The sequence below is a fragment of the Gymnogyps californianus genome, chromosome 2 (genome assembly GCF_018139145.2).
Source record: "Gymnogyps californianus isolate 813 chromosome 2, ASM1813914v2, whole genome shotgun sequence".
Lineage (NCBI taxonomy): Eukaryota > Metazoa > Chordata > Aves > Accipitriformes > Cathartidae > Gymnogyps > Gymnogyps californianus.
Genome location: NC_059472.1, coordinates 17,596,007 through 17,614,199, shown reverse-complemented (window position 1 = coordinate 17,614,199; position 18,193 = coordinate 17,596,007). Strand labels below are relative to the sequence as shown.

Here is an 18,193-nt window from a genome sequence, read left to right as displayed (position 1 = left end):
AGGAATGTCTGCTCTCCAGTTGTTTGAATTTCATTTTTATGGCATATAAATTAAGCACAAAATTGACAAATGCTTAATATTTATGGGGAGAAAATGGCTGATTAAGTCATTCTAGTGGAGACTATCTTTCATTTTCAAAGATAAGGAGAAAATATGTTAACAGGAAAATAATTTACTCCTTGTGTTCCAGCTTTTCTCTTCCCCCCACCAAACACACAAATGTAAACATTATTTTTTCATTTATGCTTCTGTGTAAATTCTTCTTTACTGATAATTTACCAATTAATTTTCAGTATACTAACATTTCCAGAAATATATTACTAAAATTTAACCTGTCTTCATAACTGTGCATGCATTCATTATTATTCTTATGGTAAAAAATTCATCAACCCCAACACAAAAATAACTTTTATTCATGCATTACAATGACTCAGCTTCTAAACTATCTCTTCTGTAGATACATACATAAATGTCGCCTATGCATATGCCAAATTCAGAACTTTTACTATACCAAGGTAAGCATAGGAATAATTTGGACATGAAAATTATGATACAGTAACTAACACTGGATGAGAGCAAGCACATAATCAATCAATAGTTATTGTACAATCAGATTCTGAAAGAAACTCTTCTTTTACTATCATACAATTTAGTATAAAAAAATAGAATATTTCAAATGCACATTGATACAGATATTTTCATATATAAACTTTCCATATAGCATATACTCTTAAATAAATAAAAAAATACAGATTTTATGTTGTTGTTTTAACAGTTCTCAACAGAACTGAAAATCAAGACATTTAGGAAGAATTCAGCTCAGACAACATTAGCCATTAAAAGTTAAGATTCTAGTCAAAGCTACATATGTAGGTTACCTCCACAGTGAGTGGAGAGTGTTAGGAATCATCGGAAATTGTTTCCTCTCAGTTGTCTTAGCTATCATTTTAAAACCAAAACAACAGTTCTGAGGATATTCTGAGGATATTCTGGGGATATGGTTCTCTAACTTACATAGGAAGCCCAGGTTGACTGCACTTCTATACATGGACCTAGTTTTATGAAATAATTCTGGTCTAAGTGCTCTAACTACATTTACACAATTTTGTAATACAGGTATCACTTGGAAGCTTGCATTGACAAAAAAAGAATCAATTATTAGGCATCTGAACTGGTAAATGCTGATTTAAATTTATACCCAGTTTTCCTAACCTATTAATCAAAATAAGAAGAGTAAGCATTGTGCCCTTAATTTGAAATGCTTTCAAGTACAGACTATGAAGTCCACTGATGGTTGTAATACTAAATATATTAAGAAAAAATTAAATAAATTTGACTAAGGAGATATGGAGAATATGAGAGTACATTAAAAAGTAAGAGGTGCATTACCATGCTTTTCCATGCTGTAAATCTGCAAATCCATGGACAATGACTACACATACAAGCAAATGAAAGCAGCTGACCACGTACCCACACACCTTGGCAGAGGTGCACTCCATACTCGTCGGCCACCACCAAGACAAATAATCTCTGAAGCTCCTTCTAAACGATATCCAGATGAACAGGAGAATGTCAGAATATCTCCCACTCCAAAATTAAATCCTATTCTGTTACCAAATTGTGGGATCCCGGGATCTTCACAAGGTTCAAGATTATACTCTGAAAACAAGAGAGCGAGTCGGCTTGTATGAATGAGAACAATATGTTTTCTATCAGTCATATTTGTAATCTTGCAGTCTAGTAATTTCTGTGTATTTCCACCTGACTACCGATACAGATTTCAGATTTAAAAACAAAATGAATGCGTGAATGTTAAATTGGCAATTATGCTACATTAAAAAGTAAGACTAATGAATACATTCACAACGTTTTTAAGATGCATGACACAACATGTTTTATCACTCTTGTAAGAGTCATAAATGTCCCAGGTACATAAAACAAATGAAAACGATGGCACAGCATAAAAGCCTAAATAATTGACACTTGGGCTCATCTGGAATTTCGCTAACTGAAATTAGACTAGTTCTGTTTCCTCCCCTCGCTTGATAATGTGTCTTACAGTTTACTGCCATGTTATTTATCATGTAGCAGAAATGTCTCTACAGAGGCACAGAGGTTTGCTTGCTTTGAAATTGTTGTGTTTAGGAAACAACTTATATAATTTTATGATTCAGTATATGTATTCTTCAAAATCACCTCAATTTCAAACTTTTTTTTTTTCTCTTTACATAAAATACTGAAAAAATCTTTTTCAGGTGGGAGGTATTGTAGGTATTTCCTTACCAGAGAAAGAAATATTAAATCCTTCATATGATATTGAAAAATCTGAAATAAAGCGCAGCTGAGCCCTGAAATTTCCGTAGAGACCAGCATTGATTGGTGACGGAAGCTCTGAGCCAGTCAGACGTGCTAATGGCTGTGTGAAACTGCCATTCTCTGTTATTAGTAAGTAGTCATGATGATCCTCCAAATGAAAGGTATAGAAGGTGAACTGCACTCCTATTCGAAAAAGTACAATTAGATTTACATATCACACTGTTAACATCAATGTAATTAAGCCAAGGATTAAATTCATGCATTTCATTATGAATCATGGTTCAGAAAATGAACATAATCCAATTTTTCTAAAAATTAGTATATTTCCTGATTTTAGTATTAAAATATCTTTGCAGAAGGTCTTTTTTTTTTTTTGACACTACCTTTCGCTTTTGCCTTTAGCTGCAAAATATGGGTGCTTGATTTATAGAATTCAAAGACATATGCTTGCATTTTTATGTAAAATCCAGTGATGCACTACATATGTTCAAAATTGCAAACTGTTTATGGCAGAATGGGAAATGTAAACCTTATCTCTTACAGTCACCAGTATCCTTGCATAGCAGCAGTGAAAGGGAAGGTTATAAAATATATGGCATTGTATTCTAATGGCACATACAGTAACAGCAGCACTTTCTCCCCAAAAAAGGGAGGTCTCTTAATAAGATGTGGCATATGTCAACAGTATGTTTTTTTGCAAACCATCAGATATAAAACACACATCTAGAAAGGAAGTTATATCCTGGAACACAATAGCAATAAAAAGACTTAAAGGTCAAGACAGACAATTAAATTAATTTTTCTGCATTTCTGTAACTAAGAGTTAGACCATGATCTTTGGGTAGAATGCACAGAAAAGTCAAGAAAAAGAAATAGGAGGAGACATTAGCTAGCTTAAGTGATTATTGAGATCTCTAGTGTAATAGCATTTTCAGTTTTATCAAATAAGTTATAAACCAATGATTCAGGCTCTGTAAAGTGTATCTAATGATGTAACGCTTAGGAAGATCCATTCATGTGATTGAAGATTAACATAGTATATGAAGATTAATGATCTTCAGGTACTCTCATGGACAATAGATTTTTAATAGTAGACATAATTTAATCAAAAAGCAAACAAATATCTCCCCTTCCTACTTCCCTCACCCACCCAAGAACTTCCCAAACAGAGTAACAAAATCCAAGACTGAAGCTAGATATACTGTGCTTGACTCAGTTGTCTACACATAGGAACCTATTGCCCCTTTAGGTGTTGGAGGTTATCTTTTCTAGACTTCACGTGCAACTTTAGAAGCTCTTGGTACGATTCTCCTGTAGTTTTTTTTACAATACATTGGATCCCTGAGGTTGTCTCAAATGGCATTAGACATTTATGTTAATGCAACTCAATCACACCTAGTAAATACAGCTTGTAAGGATATCTGGAATGTAAGGACACTTGGTTTATGAGGATACCTAGCCAAGGACCTTTCATTACAGAAAGTGAAGACAAGAAATGAGAGAAGTAGTAAATTATATACACACATACACAAGCTTTAATGAGCAGGATTTAGTGGAGACACTAACAAAGACCAGAACTCTTAAGTTTCTGACTGATGGGCCACTGAATGTATCACTCTAATCTTGTAGCAGTTCAACCAGAACTTAGTAACTGATTAGAATGGGAGAAAGAAGATTATCTAGGGTCTCATGGAAATTAGAAATTACTGTGGAGTATTTGAGGGAATTTGTGAGATTACGTAAAACTTAATATGAGATTTTTAAATGGTATTTGAAGACTGCAAAACTTTTTGTGGGATGTTTAGGGCCAAATGCAGATAAGGGGAGGGATCATGGTGGATAAGGGAGAAAAAAGTGTGGGAAAATGGAGAGGGTTAAGCCTTTCTTACTCATCCCTGCACCTGACCACCACAGTCTGTCCTCTATTCTTTTTAAATTCTGTTCCTGATTATTTAATGTGTAAGTGTGTCCTCTGTCCAGAGTGAGAGCACACATGTGACCACTAGTGAACGTTAGTATGGACTGCCTGGTGAGCAGGATGAGGTCAGGAGCCAACAACTGGAAAAAGAGCCATCGGTCACAGGGGTGCAGCATCTGGAGGGAGTGGGATCTGGGGGCCAGCTCCTCAGCCAGGACCTGGAAGGTTGTGGGAGCACGTGCATGTGTGTGTGTGAGTCTGTGTCACTCCTAGCAAACTCCTGTTCCCATCAGCTCAGCTGGAGAAATAGGATTTGGCTGCCTGTGCTGTTCATGTCTGTTTCAGTGCTGTTGGTGTTCCTGTGTGTGCCAATAAAGACACCTGTCTCCGTCCACGTTAGTCTGTGTGACGAGCCGTATATGTGTATGTACATGTCAGCATCTTTGGAATACATGCCTAGAGTTCCTACCAGCTGGACATACAAATGGAAGCAACAAGTGAAATCCCTTGGATCTTAGAGACCTCTAGATTATGCTTCCCTTTAAAGAGACTGAAGAACTATTCAACTTTTTCAAGTAGATACCTCCTTCTCTTCTTATAGCTCCACCCCCCCCCGCCCGACTTGCTGTAGCTTGTAGATCCAGATAAACACACCCTTACTTAGTAGCACTGATATAGAAATTAGAGGATGGAATTGTTTTATGCATAGGATAAAACTAGATAATCCAAGAAATCTATTCTGGATTTTAAAAATTCTTAATTTAATAATTATATGAGCAAAGCCATTCATCTGCTTTGAGCATCCTATTTATTCTCCTAGATTGTGTGACAATAAATGGGCAAAAATCACACACTGAATTTTGGAATCAAGGTTAGGTTACATTTCTTTTGAGCTGATGCATATAAATTTAGCTTTGGGATTGATAAACTCTTAAATGGCTTAATTTTTTTATCATAGCTTTACATAGGAGACAGTGTTGATCTGATATGAAAAGAGAGCTCTTAAGAGAAAAATGTGATATATATACAGAATGAGGCTGAAATTCAGGCCATATTTGTTGCATTTACTGCACTCCAAATTAATTTTGGCCCTTTTTATGCATGTATGTATACTGCAACAACAAAATCAGAAATGGTGAAGAAAATTTTATGGTAGTAACCTAAAATAATGGAATTCCTGTGAATCGCAGCTGAGCTTCACTGAGTATTGTTCAAACACCAAACTCAAGGTTTAACTCAAGGGAACGTTTCAATCAATTTTCCAGATTGCCATGTGTCGTGGTTTAACCCCACTCAGCTGAAACCAGGACACCATGACATTTCTAAGCAAAACCCCAAGGTATATCCCAGCAGTAGCTGTACGATTTAGTTTTCTTCAGAAAGTATTCTAATTACATTAATATATGCTGTGTGACAGATTGTGTCTTCTCCAGAGAAGAATTTTAAAAGATATGTTCAGGTAGGTTCCTTCTCATTCTGCCTCACATGTCCCTTTCTTTATAAGGGAAATATTTAAAATTTGAAATGAAGACAGGAAGACATAACATGCTAATGTAATTTCTCGATATTACAATCCAGACTGTTGGGGGATGGGTAAATTAACTGTTCTATTAATAAATGTTTTAAAATATACCATTGATACTCCACAAATTTCACTTCCCCATATATTGAATTGCAGGCTAACCACAGACAAAATACAATAATTATTGTCATGATAGATGCTTCCTTTCCTTTTCATAAATAATACCAATTACTAGACACATTTAACTATATTTAAAGTGCACGTTCCATTCCCTATTTAACAAATTTTTAAAAAATAAAATAAAATCATATCAAGTTTTAATGGACATTCAAGAATTATAATGCTGGTCCACATGAACACAAATGAAAAATCGTTCCAGAATTCTAGAACTTTAGATACACATGAACAGTAAAATTAAAATATATATATTTATATTGCAGATTATGCTATTTAAGACAGTATATACAAACACAGATACTGTTTTTCTTGGCAATACAACATATCCAGATGTAAAATACAAATCTTAACTAAACATATGTATTTAATTGCCTGTTATTATGTAATAGCAGTATGAAGTTGCAACATAAAGATCTGTGTTTAAAGAAGTACCCCACAGTATTCTGGAGCTACAAGTTACGTACATTTCCGTGGCAGTCTGACATTAAACTACTAAATTTTGTCAAAAAAAAAAAAAAAAGGCTTAACAAAACTTTAATTATTTTTAAAAAATCATATCTAGTTAATGGCCAGTAGAAGATACTCCTTGAGATTCTGAAGTTGGAATTATATTAGACATGAAATAGAGCAGAAAATGAGATTTCCAGAACAATTTTTTTCTCCCTCACTTTAAAATAACCTATTTATGTGTATGGGATTAATTTTCCCAAATGATAACTGTCTAAAACTTAGTCACTCAGTCTCCCCATGGACGATTCATCTGGGGACTATATGAACCCCTTGGACGGGGTTTGTGATGATAAATAGGCACCTTCAGAGGATGGTTCATTCCATCCCATTAGATACTTTTTCAGTGTGAGATGACTCATATTCTGAAGATATGTGTGTTTGTCCAATTAAATACAGAAGTGGCCTAATAGACTAGCTTACTCAGACATAGAACTTTACTGTTAGAAGTTCAAAGTGAAATTAAGTAAGCTTGTGACTTATTGTCATAAAAGGAGAGCTATCTTCCTCATGCAGTACTACAGGCAGAGCTTAAAGTATTAATACCTTTTTGCCAACAAGAACAAAATATGAGAAGTTCATACAATATTTCCTATTTCCTTCTCACAGCAAATCCTCACTCTTAAATTGTTTCCAGCAGATCTTTGAGCAGCATGAATCAAAATGCCCAAGACAAATTACAACATAGCATTCATATTTAATAATATGTTTTTCCTTAATAACACTTCTATAAGATCATATGAAACTTGCTGACATAAACAAGACTGTGCTTGTATCAATATACATGTGTGTGGATATACAAGTATCAGTGTATATGTGCTTATAAATGTGCATGTTTATACTATTACTCTCTTTCCCTGTATATTTTATTTCTGTATATTTGTTTTCTCGGGAGTGTCATTATATATGCTGTTCTTTTCAATAGCCTCATATAAAATATAATCACATTGAGAATTTCAGCTTTTTTTTTCCCCAACTTTTAAGTACTTCTCTAGCTGAGGATTCAAGAAAAAAGATAAATCGCAAAAAAACTTACTTAATTTTCTAAAAAAAAAAAAAAAAAATTCCCAAGTACTTTCCTCCATAATCCCATTTTTAATTTAAGAAACATGAAAGTGTTATCCAATGGCTTTTCAGATAGAGCGCAAACTAAATGACTACAGGGCTAATAGTTTTCTTACACTTTCTGTCAGTCTTTCTTGCTTATCCAGAAGAACAGTTATATTCTTCCCACATTTTTTCTCCTTTGCAAAAGAGCCATAGTAACTTATATTCCTGGAACTCTAAAAGCCATGTATCATACCTAGAGGTAACAAGGGCAAATGTAGCATCCAATGTAAGCTCAGTAATTTCACAATGCTTTTTCACTGTGGATACTTACAAGGAAATTATAATGACACAATGGCATCATTTGGTAGTAAAAAGAGACTATGGAATAGCTGGAGTAATAATTTTGAGAGAGACACTTTGCCACTTTAACACTTTAAGGAGTTTTAAATGGGACATCCAGTCAGAGTGATTTAACATCTAGATGAGGAACTATCACACTATTTGTACAAAATAGAACAAGGGGATCACTGATCAGCACACTTCTCTGTGACGGAAGTCTTATTTTTATGTTATCAATAAATCTTTCTTAGAGGAATACTTCATCAGCATACTTTGTCACATTTTTCATGCCCTCACGGAGAAAATTGATGAAATTCAGAATTGAACTTCCCTTCTTTCTTCTCCCTTCATTCCTTTTTCTGTATTCTTTCCAGCGTTACAGATGTAATTCTCCTTTTTGCGTTCTTATCACCTCACCCTATTTATTTTCAATTTCTCTTGTGACACCTATCTCTATTTCTCTCCTTCCCTTAACATTAAATTCTTATGCTTCTCTAGCTCTTTCCACTCATCATACAAGAATACTATGCAGTCACTCCCATATTTAAAATAAAATACCAACAAAAATCTAAAAGTTTGACCCATCTCTTCTCATCTAGTTCCAAAGCCTTTCACCTGAAAGCAACTAGAACACACTATTTCAAGGAAATTTTGCTACCTGGAAATTCCAACTTCCGATTGTGTCCTAAGCATTTTCTACCCTCTCCTGTGTGTCTTTTATTTCTTTGAAATAACTCTTATTAAGATCCTTTCTCAGAGAAAAGTAAAAACCAGTATTACATCTTTATCCTGAAATCTGCCTTCAACAAATAACCACCCTTTTCTTAGAAGTCTCCTGTCCCTCAGCTTCTGTGATCAGTCATTATATAATTCTTTCTTACCTCTCTAAATGTTCTCTTACTGGGTTCCATTATTTATTCTTTTCCCTCTACATTTATTTCTAAACTACTTTATTTATTCAATCCACAAATGCATATTAAACTGCCATTTATATGCTGCCACCCTGAAAATGTGTCTTGGTAAGCCGAAACAGTTTCTTTTCTTCAAAATAATAGGACTTTTCTTTCTGACATTTTCTTGTCAACAGCTAGTCATAAAGTAAAATTTAGCATAATGAGCAATCTTTTAAACAACTCCCCTCTCATTAACTTCATTCCTTTTTTATGCCATAATATGAACAACATATTTACTTAAGTCTTCACTTCAGATTCTTCTGTTGATACCAAGTCTAAATATCAATGACTACTTCCAGCTAATCTCTCTCTAAGATACGGCATTTCCTCATCAACATAGAAAAAGCATTCATCCTCTTTCACCTGTACGAATTAATGTGCACACATCCAACTATCCGTTACTTGGACTATAAACTTTTAGGGACTTTCTGTTTTGTAGAAAGCATTAGGGCCTAGTCCACTTCTGGAATTGTAGGAATTATTACAATAAAAATAAACAAAACCAAAATCAGCAACGCACTTCCTAGTTCATTGCTGCTAGCTTAGATCTACACATGTAGCACAGAATACTGGACTTATATATTAAAAAAATATACAGGTGGAAAAAAAAAAGGATTTATTTACCTTTTCCATGGGTAACATCCACAGTCCATGTACAATTCAGCGAATTTGGATACAAATCAGGATAACCAGGGGATAAAATTGTTCCACTAGGTCCTCTAACATCTCCACCACATAAAGCTAGAAATAACAAAGAAAATAAAAATAAAATAACTAATATAAAACTTGGATGAGAGAAAATATAAGAAAACAATTTTTAAAAAACTTCTGGCTTTAAAACAACTTAAAAATAGTTGGTCAAATGATTTAGCAATTCCACATATAACTACAGTCCATTTTTACAGAATATGAAAAGAAATACAATCAATGAATAATTAACATGCATTTTAATAGGTACTAAGAAAACGAAAAGTGAGTTTCCTTAGCTGTTTTTTCACATTTTCTTGAGACTCTGTGAAAGTCGTAAGTTCAGCAGGAAGATGAAGGCAGAAGAAGATATGGAGCCAAACAATATCACTTTAGCCAGAAGCTAAGGCTGGAGAGTTAAAATGGCATAGAGTGGATCTCGCTACTGAAGAATTACTGACTGAAAATATTATTGCAGGGAAGCATGACATGCTTTCTTGTATCTAATTATTGGATATGCATCTGTATCTATAATGCAAGTGCTAATAACAATTGCCAATATAACTCTTTCTATAGTATCAGTAGTGACTTTGTAAAAGTAATCAGTAATTGAGCAATATAAAAATTAAATTACAGTTTGAATTAATACCAAATACAGAAATTAAATCATTACAAAACTGGCATGAATATCTTCACAATTCACCATTACATTTTAATGGTGATTTTTCCATTCCAGAGCTTTTGAAATACTGAATTAATTGAGGAATTTTTACTAATGAAGAGGCTCTTATACCTTAGAATTATCTTTTATCAATAACAGTGATTAAAACTCTGTACCAAGCAAAGTTATTACATCATAGTTCTCTGAATATAGATTGTCTCAGAAGGGCATACATTATAAAACAAATGAGTATTTCTACTTTTTTTTTTTTGCTTCAAGATTAAAAACATCTATTCTTTTTATTTTTCTTAGCCTAATTATATGCATTATCAAAATTATTTTGTAGAAATGTTTCAGCATACAAAAAAACAGTAAAGTCTGTTACTGCCACAAGATTTAAGTCAAATAACACAGACTGTTTTAGCAAAGTTGATTGCAGTTTTCATATGAGCAGCTCTTTCAAAGCAATTAACACAAACTCTCCCTTTTCAGCTTTAAGTAGTCAAGCTTTCAACCGGTGTCCTTTCAGAATTTTTATTGGTGTCAACCATAGTTCCTCTGAGCCTGCACCTTAACCTAAGCCAGTACTCAGCACTCCCATTTTTAACAATAAGGTTTTCTCTTTAGCAGACGCTAAAGCTGTTGAAAGGTAGTTTGGGAGATAGGTAAATGGCAATTACTTGTCTGCAATTCCAGTCGATACAACTATCAATCCCTCTTCCCCTTGTCGTATAAGCTATTGCTCACCTATTGCTCGTGTCTGTGCTTCCCAGCCTGCTGCCACATCAGCAAGGGTGAGGAAAAGAGCTTGTCACAGGCTGGAGGAGCAATACCTCTTTCTAAGAGAGGCTGCCCAACCTGCACTAGCTGGTTTAATCTGCTCCTTCTCCTCCTGTAACATCAGCAGCAGCTACCAACGTAGCACTCAACAGTATAGATTGCAAAGGTAGGAAAAGTTTGGCTTTTCAGTATACAAACAGTGCTCAAACAACATCTTCATACTTCTTCAGGAGAAAGGTGTTGTGAATAATTTGTTACATCGTGCCATTTATTCTACTATATCTTGGTATTTATTCTACTTATGACAATTTCTACTACACATTGATGGGGTAAATCATGAAAGTTATACCTATCTTTGCTTTTGCTATTAATGCTATTTATTTGAGAATGAATATGTTGACCAGTCATGATTTTCTGCTTGTAGAAGTACATTCAAAACTGATTTGAGGACAAGTCGTACAGTGAATCGAGAGAATATCCAGAATGTACCTTCTGTCTTACCCTGTACCTAAGCAGACATTTGTTTCAAGGAAATACATGCATTTTTCAGACATTTCAGTAGCACTGTGGAATGTTCTGATAAAGGTCAATAATTTTTTATAATGAGGTTACTGCCTTGCATACCATCACTATCTTTAGGGCACTGAATAAAAAGAAGTATAAATTTAATTACATTGTTCTTATAAAGCAGGAATGAAACTTCATCCTATATCCTAGGATGAAGATCACCCAATTTTGCCTAGCTAAATTTGTTTGATTGTTCTAACTAACCACATTTCTATTTTAAACATGAATATTTGTCTGGGTAGCCTCATGATTTCTTTATGTGTGCTATTTCTCCTGCCAACTTTCTAGCCTTTTTGGCCTAGTTGTAAGCTGGAAATTTGCAGATCCAGTACCATAGGCTGAAATAGGACATCCTAGGACCACAACTGCCCAATCTCATAATTGTTGCCACAGGGGAATAACCTCCCAGCATGCTAATTTTCCTCCTCACTTCTCTGATGAAGAGACAATGAAGGTAATCACTGTCCGTTTATCACCTGATCTTGTTATATTTAGACATTAGTAAAACAGAATCAGGTCTACGAGAGCATGTTATGGGGGCTTCTGATGGTAACTAGCTACCTTGTCCATTCCTTAGGTCAGCCCTATTAAATAAGAAAATGCAATTAGTTTTTATAATCATGGGAAACAGCCCAAACAAATAATGTATTTTACAGTGGGTGTTTGGAAAACCTTTCAGGAAAGCAAATGGTGACAAAACATCTATGGCATGCCATCAGGCATTCAGTGTAACTCTATGAAGGCTAGCAGATGGCAAAAAAAGGCATCAAGGGACCAGGATTTTACAAAACAAAGTCAAGTTGACAGTTCTGAAATATAAAATGTGCACTGGTCCTGATAAGATGGCAAACAGCCTAAGCATATAATATCACTACTAGTATCTGACATTTTTTCAAAGTGCAAAGGAAAACAGAAACACATGAAAATAAGAACAGCAAAAGATAAACTTCACACATTTTTCCAGATTCTACAAGGAACCTTTCTTTCACTTTAACTGATTATACAGAGACAGAGGCAAGGAGAGACTAAAAGTAGATTGAATACATAAGCAAATAACTGAAGCACTATCTTGGTGTTCTAATGTGGAAAATGGAATATTGTGTTGCTAACACACTAACTAATAATTTCTTTGTTATGCAACCAGAGAAGCTGAATCAAGACATGCCTAATTTTTTTTCCCCTCCATTACTATGTGTTCAGAATAGTGACAAACAAAACAACAAAAAATAGAGAACAAAAAATAGAGAATAAAAAATAAAGAGATCAAAATATAGAAGTGACTGTATGAAATACAGATAAGTACCTGGATGTATAGTATAAAGCACCTCTACAGCACTGCGGTGATCAGAAATGATGTGACAATTTAAGAAGCAAGTTTTGGATAACTGTGAATGAACATTAAAATTTAATAGTGGAGTTCAGTGGCTAAGCCAGATGTTTAGGTGAAATAAATTCTTATAGGCTGATTATTTACACTTTCTTTTGTTTTAAATGATCATAACCCATTTCATTTTGCTCAGTAACATGATCAGTCATAAGGAAGAGTGACAGCAACCAAGCCTAGCTTAGAACATGGCCCTATATAGTCTGAAGATAATTTTTGGCTCAAACAATTTTAGAACCTTTATTCAGGCTACTCATGAGTGTCTCAGCAGGAGACATGCAGGCCATGCTTCAGATGAAATGAAATACGTGAGTAGTTGTAATGAAAGCACTTGACTTGTGTCATTCATGTAATTATCAAGTTCCATTTCAGGCCATATTTCATGCTACTATAAAACTATAACAGAAAATCAATCTTCCAATACTAGAAATAGTCTTGTAATTTCTAGCCTTAATTTATTCATGGTCCATTTTTACCCATTCGTTCTTCTGCTAAACTGTCATTATGTTCTTTTCTCTCTTGGGGACTCACTTTGGAAGGCTGGCAAAGCACATTAGTATCTCTGACTTTGGATCAGTTAAATGAGACAGGTTTTCTAAATCTACTTCTGTAAGATGTATTTTCCATCTCTATGACCACTGCATTAACAACTGCAAATGCTTACCTGTCTTTCTTGTCACAGCAGCTGTTGTGACACAAATATATTGCTAGGACACTTCACATTAGATTGTGACATTTTTGTTCATAGATTTTTTTTCCATTTTTTTCACATGTCCTCGGTTCTATTTTTAACATATTTATATTTCACTGCAGAAGTCAATCTGTATAATCCCTTCCTGCAGAGGTCAGCCTGTGTAGCTAGCTTAACACTTATTCACAGAAAAGCCTCTTACCTCATAAATTTTGCTTTTTATACCGTGAAATAAAACTCACCAACCACTAATTATGTTCTCTGTCATCCGAGGTCTTTGAATAAGGTTTACTACCTATTTAAAACTAATTTATTTTGATGTAACACAAGTCAGTCTCAGAGTTATGAAGGGTATAGCAATAATATGAAATTATCAAGAAAACTGGATGCGAGAAGAAGGGGGTCACCATATCCAAGAAGGACAGAAAACTATCAGGGGAATGTATTTGTTATTTTAGTAAAGCAAGAGAAAATAATACAGATATATAAAAATACATATATCCATGTATTTCTACTTATGGTGTTCACTAGCAATGCAGTAAAAAAAAGCCATATCATTGTCCCTTTTTAGCTTGACTGAAGATGGTGGTATCTGGGAAATTAACATTTTCCACATTTTCAAATTCTATCACCTACCATTTTGATATATAAAGATTTTTCAAGAGACTAGCCATAGGTCACCAACCACAATTCAGAAACTAACATACAATGATGTATCTCAATTTTCTCAAAAAAGAGAAAATACACATAAGAAGAACAGAAGCCCTCAGAAAGAAATGACTTTTTTCAGTAAGGTCAGCTTCCTGCAAGTACAGATAATTGAAAACTATTTGTTTTCAAAGGTGATGGGAAGAGAAAACATACATTTATAATTGATTAGTAATAATGATTAGTTTTACAAATGGTTTCAAGCATCATCAAGAAAGACTAATAGCATATGCTAGTTCAGAAAGAACCAGAGTGAAAAGAAGATAAACCTATTTATACATAGATGTGTTTGTGTATATATAAATCTAAATACAAGTATGTATGTGCACAAGCATGCAGAGGCCCCATTACATTCATTTGCTTAATTAACTCTAACTTCCAACTAAAAATCCAATTCTAAAGTGACTTTCATTTACTGTGTGGTTTGATAATAAAAGGGAAATATAAATATAGTTTAAAATTATTGAAACAGTGAATTAGAATTTGAATCTTATACACTGTGTTTCATAGACCAAGAAACTTCAGCATCTGTCTTCCCTAATTACAGAAGATGTAATGTGTCTTAAAATGGGATGCAGTCAAGTAGTAACAAGTAAATAACAATATGGACATCAAAGTATTATAATCAGCTTCCGGAAAGAAACCTTGGACTTGAGTTATATTACAGAAGAGACTAACTTAATAGAAACTAGTGTAGCCTAGATTACTCACAACATAAACTTGTATTTTTACCTTCTTATTTAAATCTAAACCAGACCAAGACATGCTATCCATTTCCAATTCTGGCATCTACCGCACCGAATATTTGCAGCAGGTTTTTTAACAGTTGTATTTTAATAAAAGTATTGGTTTTAGCTTAGAGATATCTTAACAGAAACGACATAACACCTCTGCCATGTTTCCTGGATATGTTCCTCACGGTACTGCACAAGTCATAGTTGCTAATTCATTTGGACATCTAGGTGTTTTCAATATAAACATTAAATGTTTGCCATCTTGCTTGAACACTTTTCTTGCTATTTATTAATTTTCTTAAGTAAATGAAAATCAAGTGGGATGACAATATTTATTTTTAATTCAAATAATGAATAAGAACTATTATGTATTAGCATTCAATTTCATGTTATGATGAAGGGAATAAAAAGCATTTTACACTCTTAATTAGGTATCTAACTTTTACATTAATTTTCCTGTCATTTTTAATGGGATTAATACAATACTTCATATATCGGGTAGAATAGGTTTTCTCACATATATTCAAAACTTAAAAGCAAAATTATGTTATAATATTCATATCGAAAGGACATGATGAGACAAAATTTTGTCTTATTTGTTAAGCAATGGGAGGAAATGACAGTCAAGAAATTCAGGACTGTCCAGATAGATAGGTACGCAGTGAATCATATGTAGATGTTAGATAGGAATGGTGTAAATGTAATACAAGTAATATTTTCTAAGTAAGGCTCAAAACCATCTATTTTATCTCTCTTAAGTATGACTATTTTCTGAAGGCCTGTACATATTCTCATTTGAAAAGAATGATTGTTATTTATTTGTATGTTTATTTTCCTAGGTAATGTGTCCCATGTTTATGGTATATAGACCAAACCACATCTTCAGTTTAACTATTTCAAAATAAATAAATGTACACTGTAATACCAATTGTTTTTCTCTGGTCTGTGCGGATAAAAAAGCTGTTTACCCATGAATCAAGGAATGAAAAATAAATGGCAAAAGTCTAGGCCTTGATCAGTGCCACCTTTTTTGAAAAGAAATAAAAAAGTATTTTGCCAAGACAGCTATCCAGAAATTGGTCAAACTTAACAACACTAAAGTATTTTTAACAGTGTATTCCTAACAGTCTACAGACTAATTCACTTCTTGAAAAGAGACTGATGGTTTGATAAAGATCATAGGCTTTAGCCTTCATTCTTTGAAGAAGCCTTAATTTTATGGTTGTATAACTTATTTTAACACAGTGGAGTTGCTGTCCCTAAAACTGTAAAGCAAGTACTGTATAAATTCAAGTAGCTTTCACCATGGTGAAAGGATGAGAGACAATGGATGTAACTGGAAGATGGGAAGTTCTCAGTAGATGTTAAGAGCATCTATTGTGTGGCCAAACAATAGCACAGGTTGCTCAGAGAAAAAATGGAATCTCCTTCCTTGGAGATAAAAATCAGTTGTGAAGGATCCTGAGCAACCTGATCTAACATACAGATTGGACCTGCTTTTTGGGGTATGGGTTTGGACTAGATGACATTCTGAGGTTCCTTTCAGCTATAACTGTTCTATGATTCTGAAAATATTTTCCTTAAATATTTATCTTTAAAGAACAGAAATAGATTCTACTATCCTCAAAGGTCAGAGAGCTCTAATTTTTTTTTTTCCAGAAATGCTTTGCTATACTTCTGTACATATAAAACTGTGTTTGTGTATGTATGTGTACACACACAGAGAGAATACATATGTGCACTGAGGAATAGTGTGCACCTTTTCTATATAGATACACATAAAAATCAAAACTAAGGAAATTACCTATGAAATCTTTCATGCTTATTAGTCATTCAAATATGAATGAATTATACAGCCTGTCATAATCCCCCCCTCAGGTCAGTCTTTAGGGAAGAAACAGTTTGCATGTTCATTTTTAAACCACCATTCTCAGTATTGTCTAAATGTTCCTGTAGATAATGAAGTGTGACTTCCATGATAAGTTTTTTGTGATGCTTATCTGTGTAACATCCAAACACCTTATGAAAAAATTAGTTTACGCTCCTTCAAAGAATAGAATTGCAGTCAACACAATCTTCTACTTTGAGGAAGAACGGGTTCTAAGAAGTCTAAATTTTTTCCTTTTCTACACCCTTCTCATCCTCCAAAACACACACACTCATGAGTTGTCATGATCTGTCTGCACAATTATCATGGTCGGTCTGTCTGCATAATTATCATGGTCTGTCTGCATATCACTACATGATGTAATTATCAAAAAGAGATGCAATTATCAAAAAGAACAGTCACGAAAGAACTTTGCTCCTCAGAAACTGTCAGAGTAATATATTGAATGAGCAGAAACAGTGACCAATATGTTTATTAGTGGCACAACTAATACAAACCCATACTCGCAGTTTATGCAAACAACAGCCCATTTGGTAAATGCCCTTTTTTCCGTGGGGGTGCAAGGACTCTGGATCCTATTTAAAAACATTCCACCAGAGAAGAAATTCAGCAATGAAATTAAAATGAGTTCAACCATGAATTGATTAAATTTACTAGAATAAATGTACTCAATCCTGCCTTTAGAGCATATTTATTCAATGGACAATTGCCATTTAGCAATGTGCTCTGGAGAAAAAAAAATCTCATTTGCTTAATGAATTGCATGCTAGTTCAGCATCTTGAGGAAGAAATTTATCACAATATGTAAGTTTATTTCACAGCAGAGCACAGTATTCATAGGGAGTATGTTAATACCGTTTGTTTTAGATGGTTATTATCTAGTGCCTATCACTGCAAGAAAACACATCTTATGTTTATGGACTATTCAGCAAAATATCATCCCCTTGACTGTGAGCTGTGGCAACCCTGCAATTCTTCATTCCAAGAACCTGACTGAGAAGCAGAATCCTTTAGGAAACAGTCTTGCTGAACTACAGAGTGTCATTTTCAGGAAAGTGATTATTCACATCCCTTTCTATCACAACAAATTTTGAGCATCATCATATACTGACATGTTCTACCTATTGAAATATGAAAACCAAAGCATTTGTAACTAAATAAGCTGAAGGCCAAGCAGACCCCTACCATTTTTTAAAGAAAGAAATACAGTGAAAATGAATATATTGCCATACGGCAAATCACACATAATTCAGTGAGATTTTTCATTAGTCTTCATTCAAATTCAGCTTTTTCTTTCTGATTGTCCTGAGA

The 18,193-nt window shown here is 34.0% G+C and overlaps 1 protein-coding gene across 3 annotated transcripts in view; it reads right to left on the bottom strand.

The window, feature by feature from the left end:
- The window catches only part of CSMD3 (CUB and Sushi multiple domains 3), a 748,293-nt gene that overhangs the window by 283,615 nt on the left and 446,485 nt on the right, over positions 1-18,193 (bottom strand). For all 3 annotated transcript variants that reach the window (XM_050890742.1, XM_050890743.1, XM_050890744.1), the window contains 3 exons: positions 9,407-9,523; positions 2,284-2,499; positions 1,471-1,659 (listed from right to left, as the gene is read on the bottom strand). In XM_050890742.1, coding sequence (XP_050746699.1) covers positions 1,471-1,659; positions 2,284-2,499; positions 9,407-9,523 — 522 coding nt within the window. The remainder of the gene's footprint in view (positions 1-1,470; positions 1,660-2,283; positions 2,500-9,406; positions 9,524-18,193) is intronic.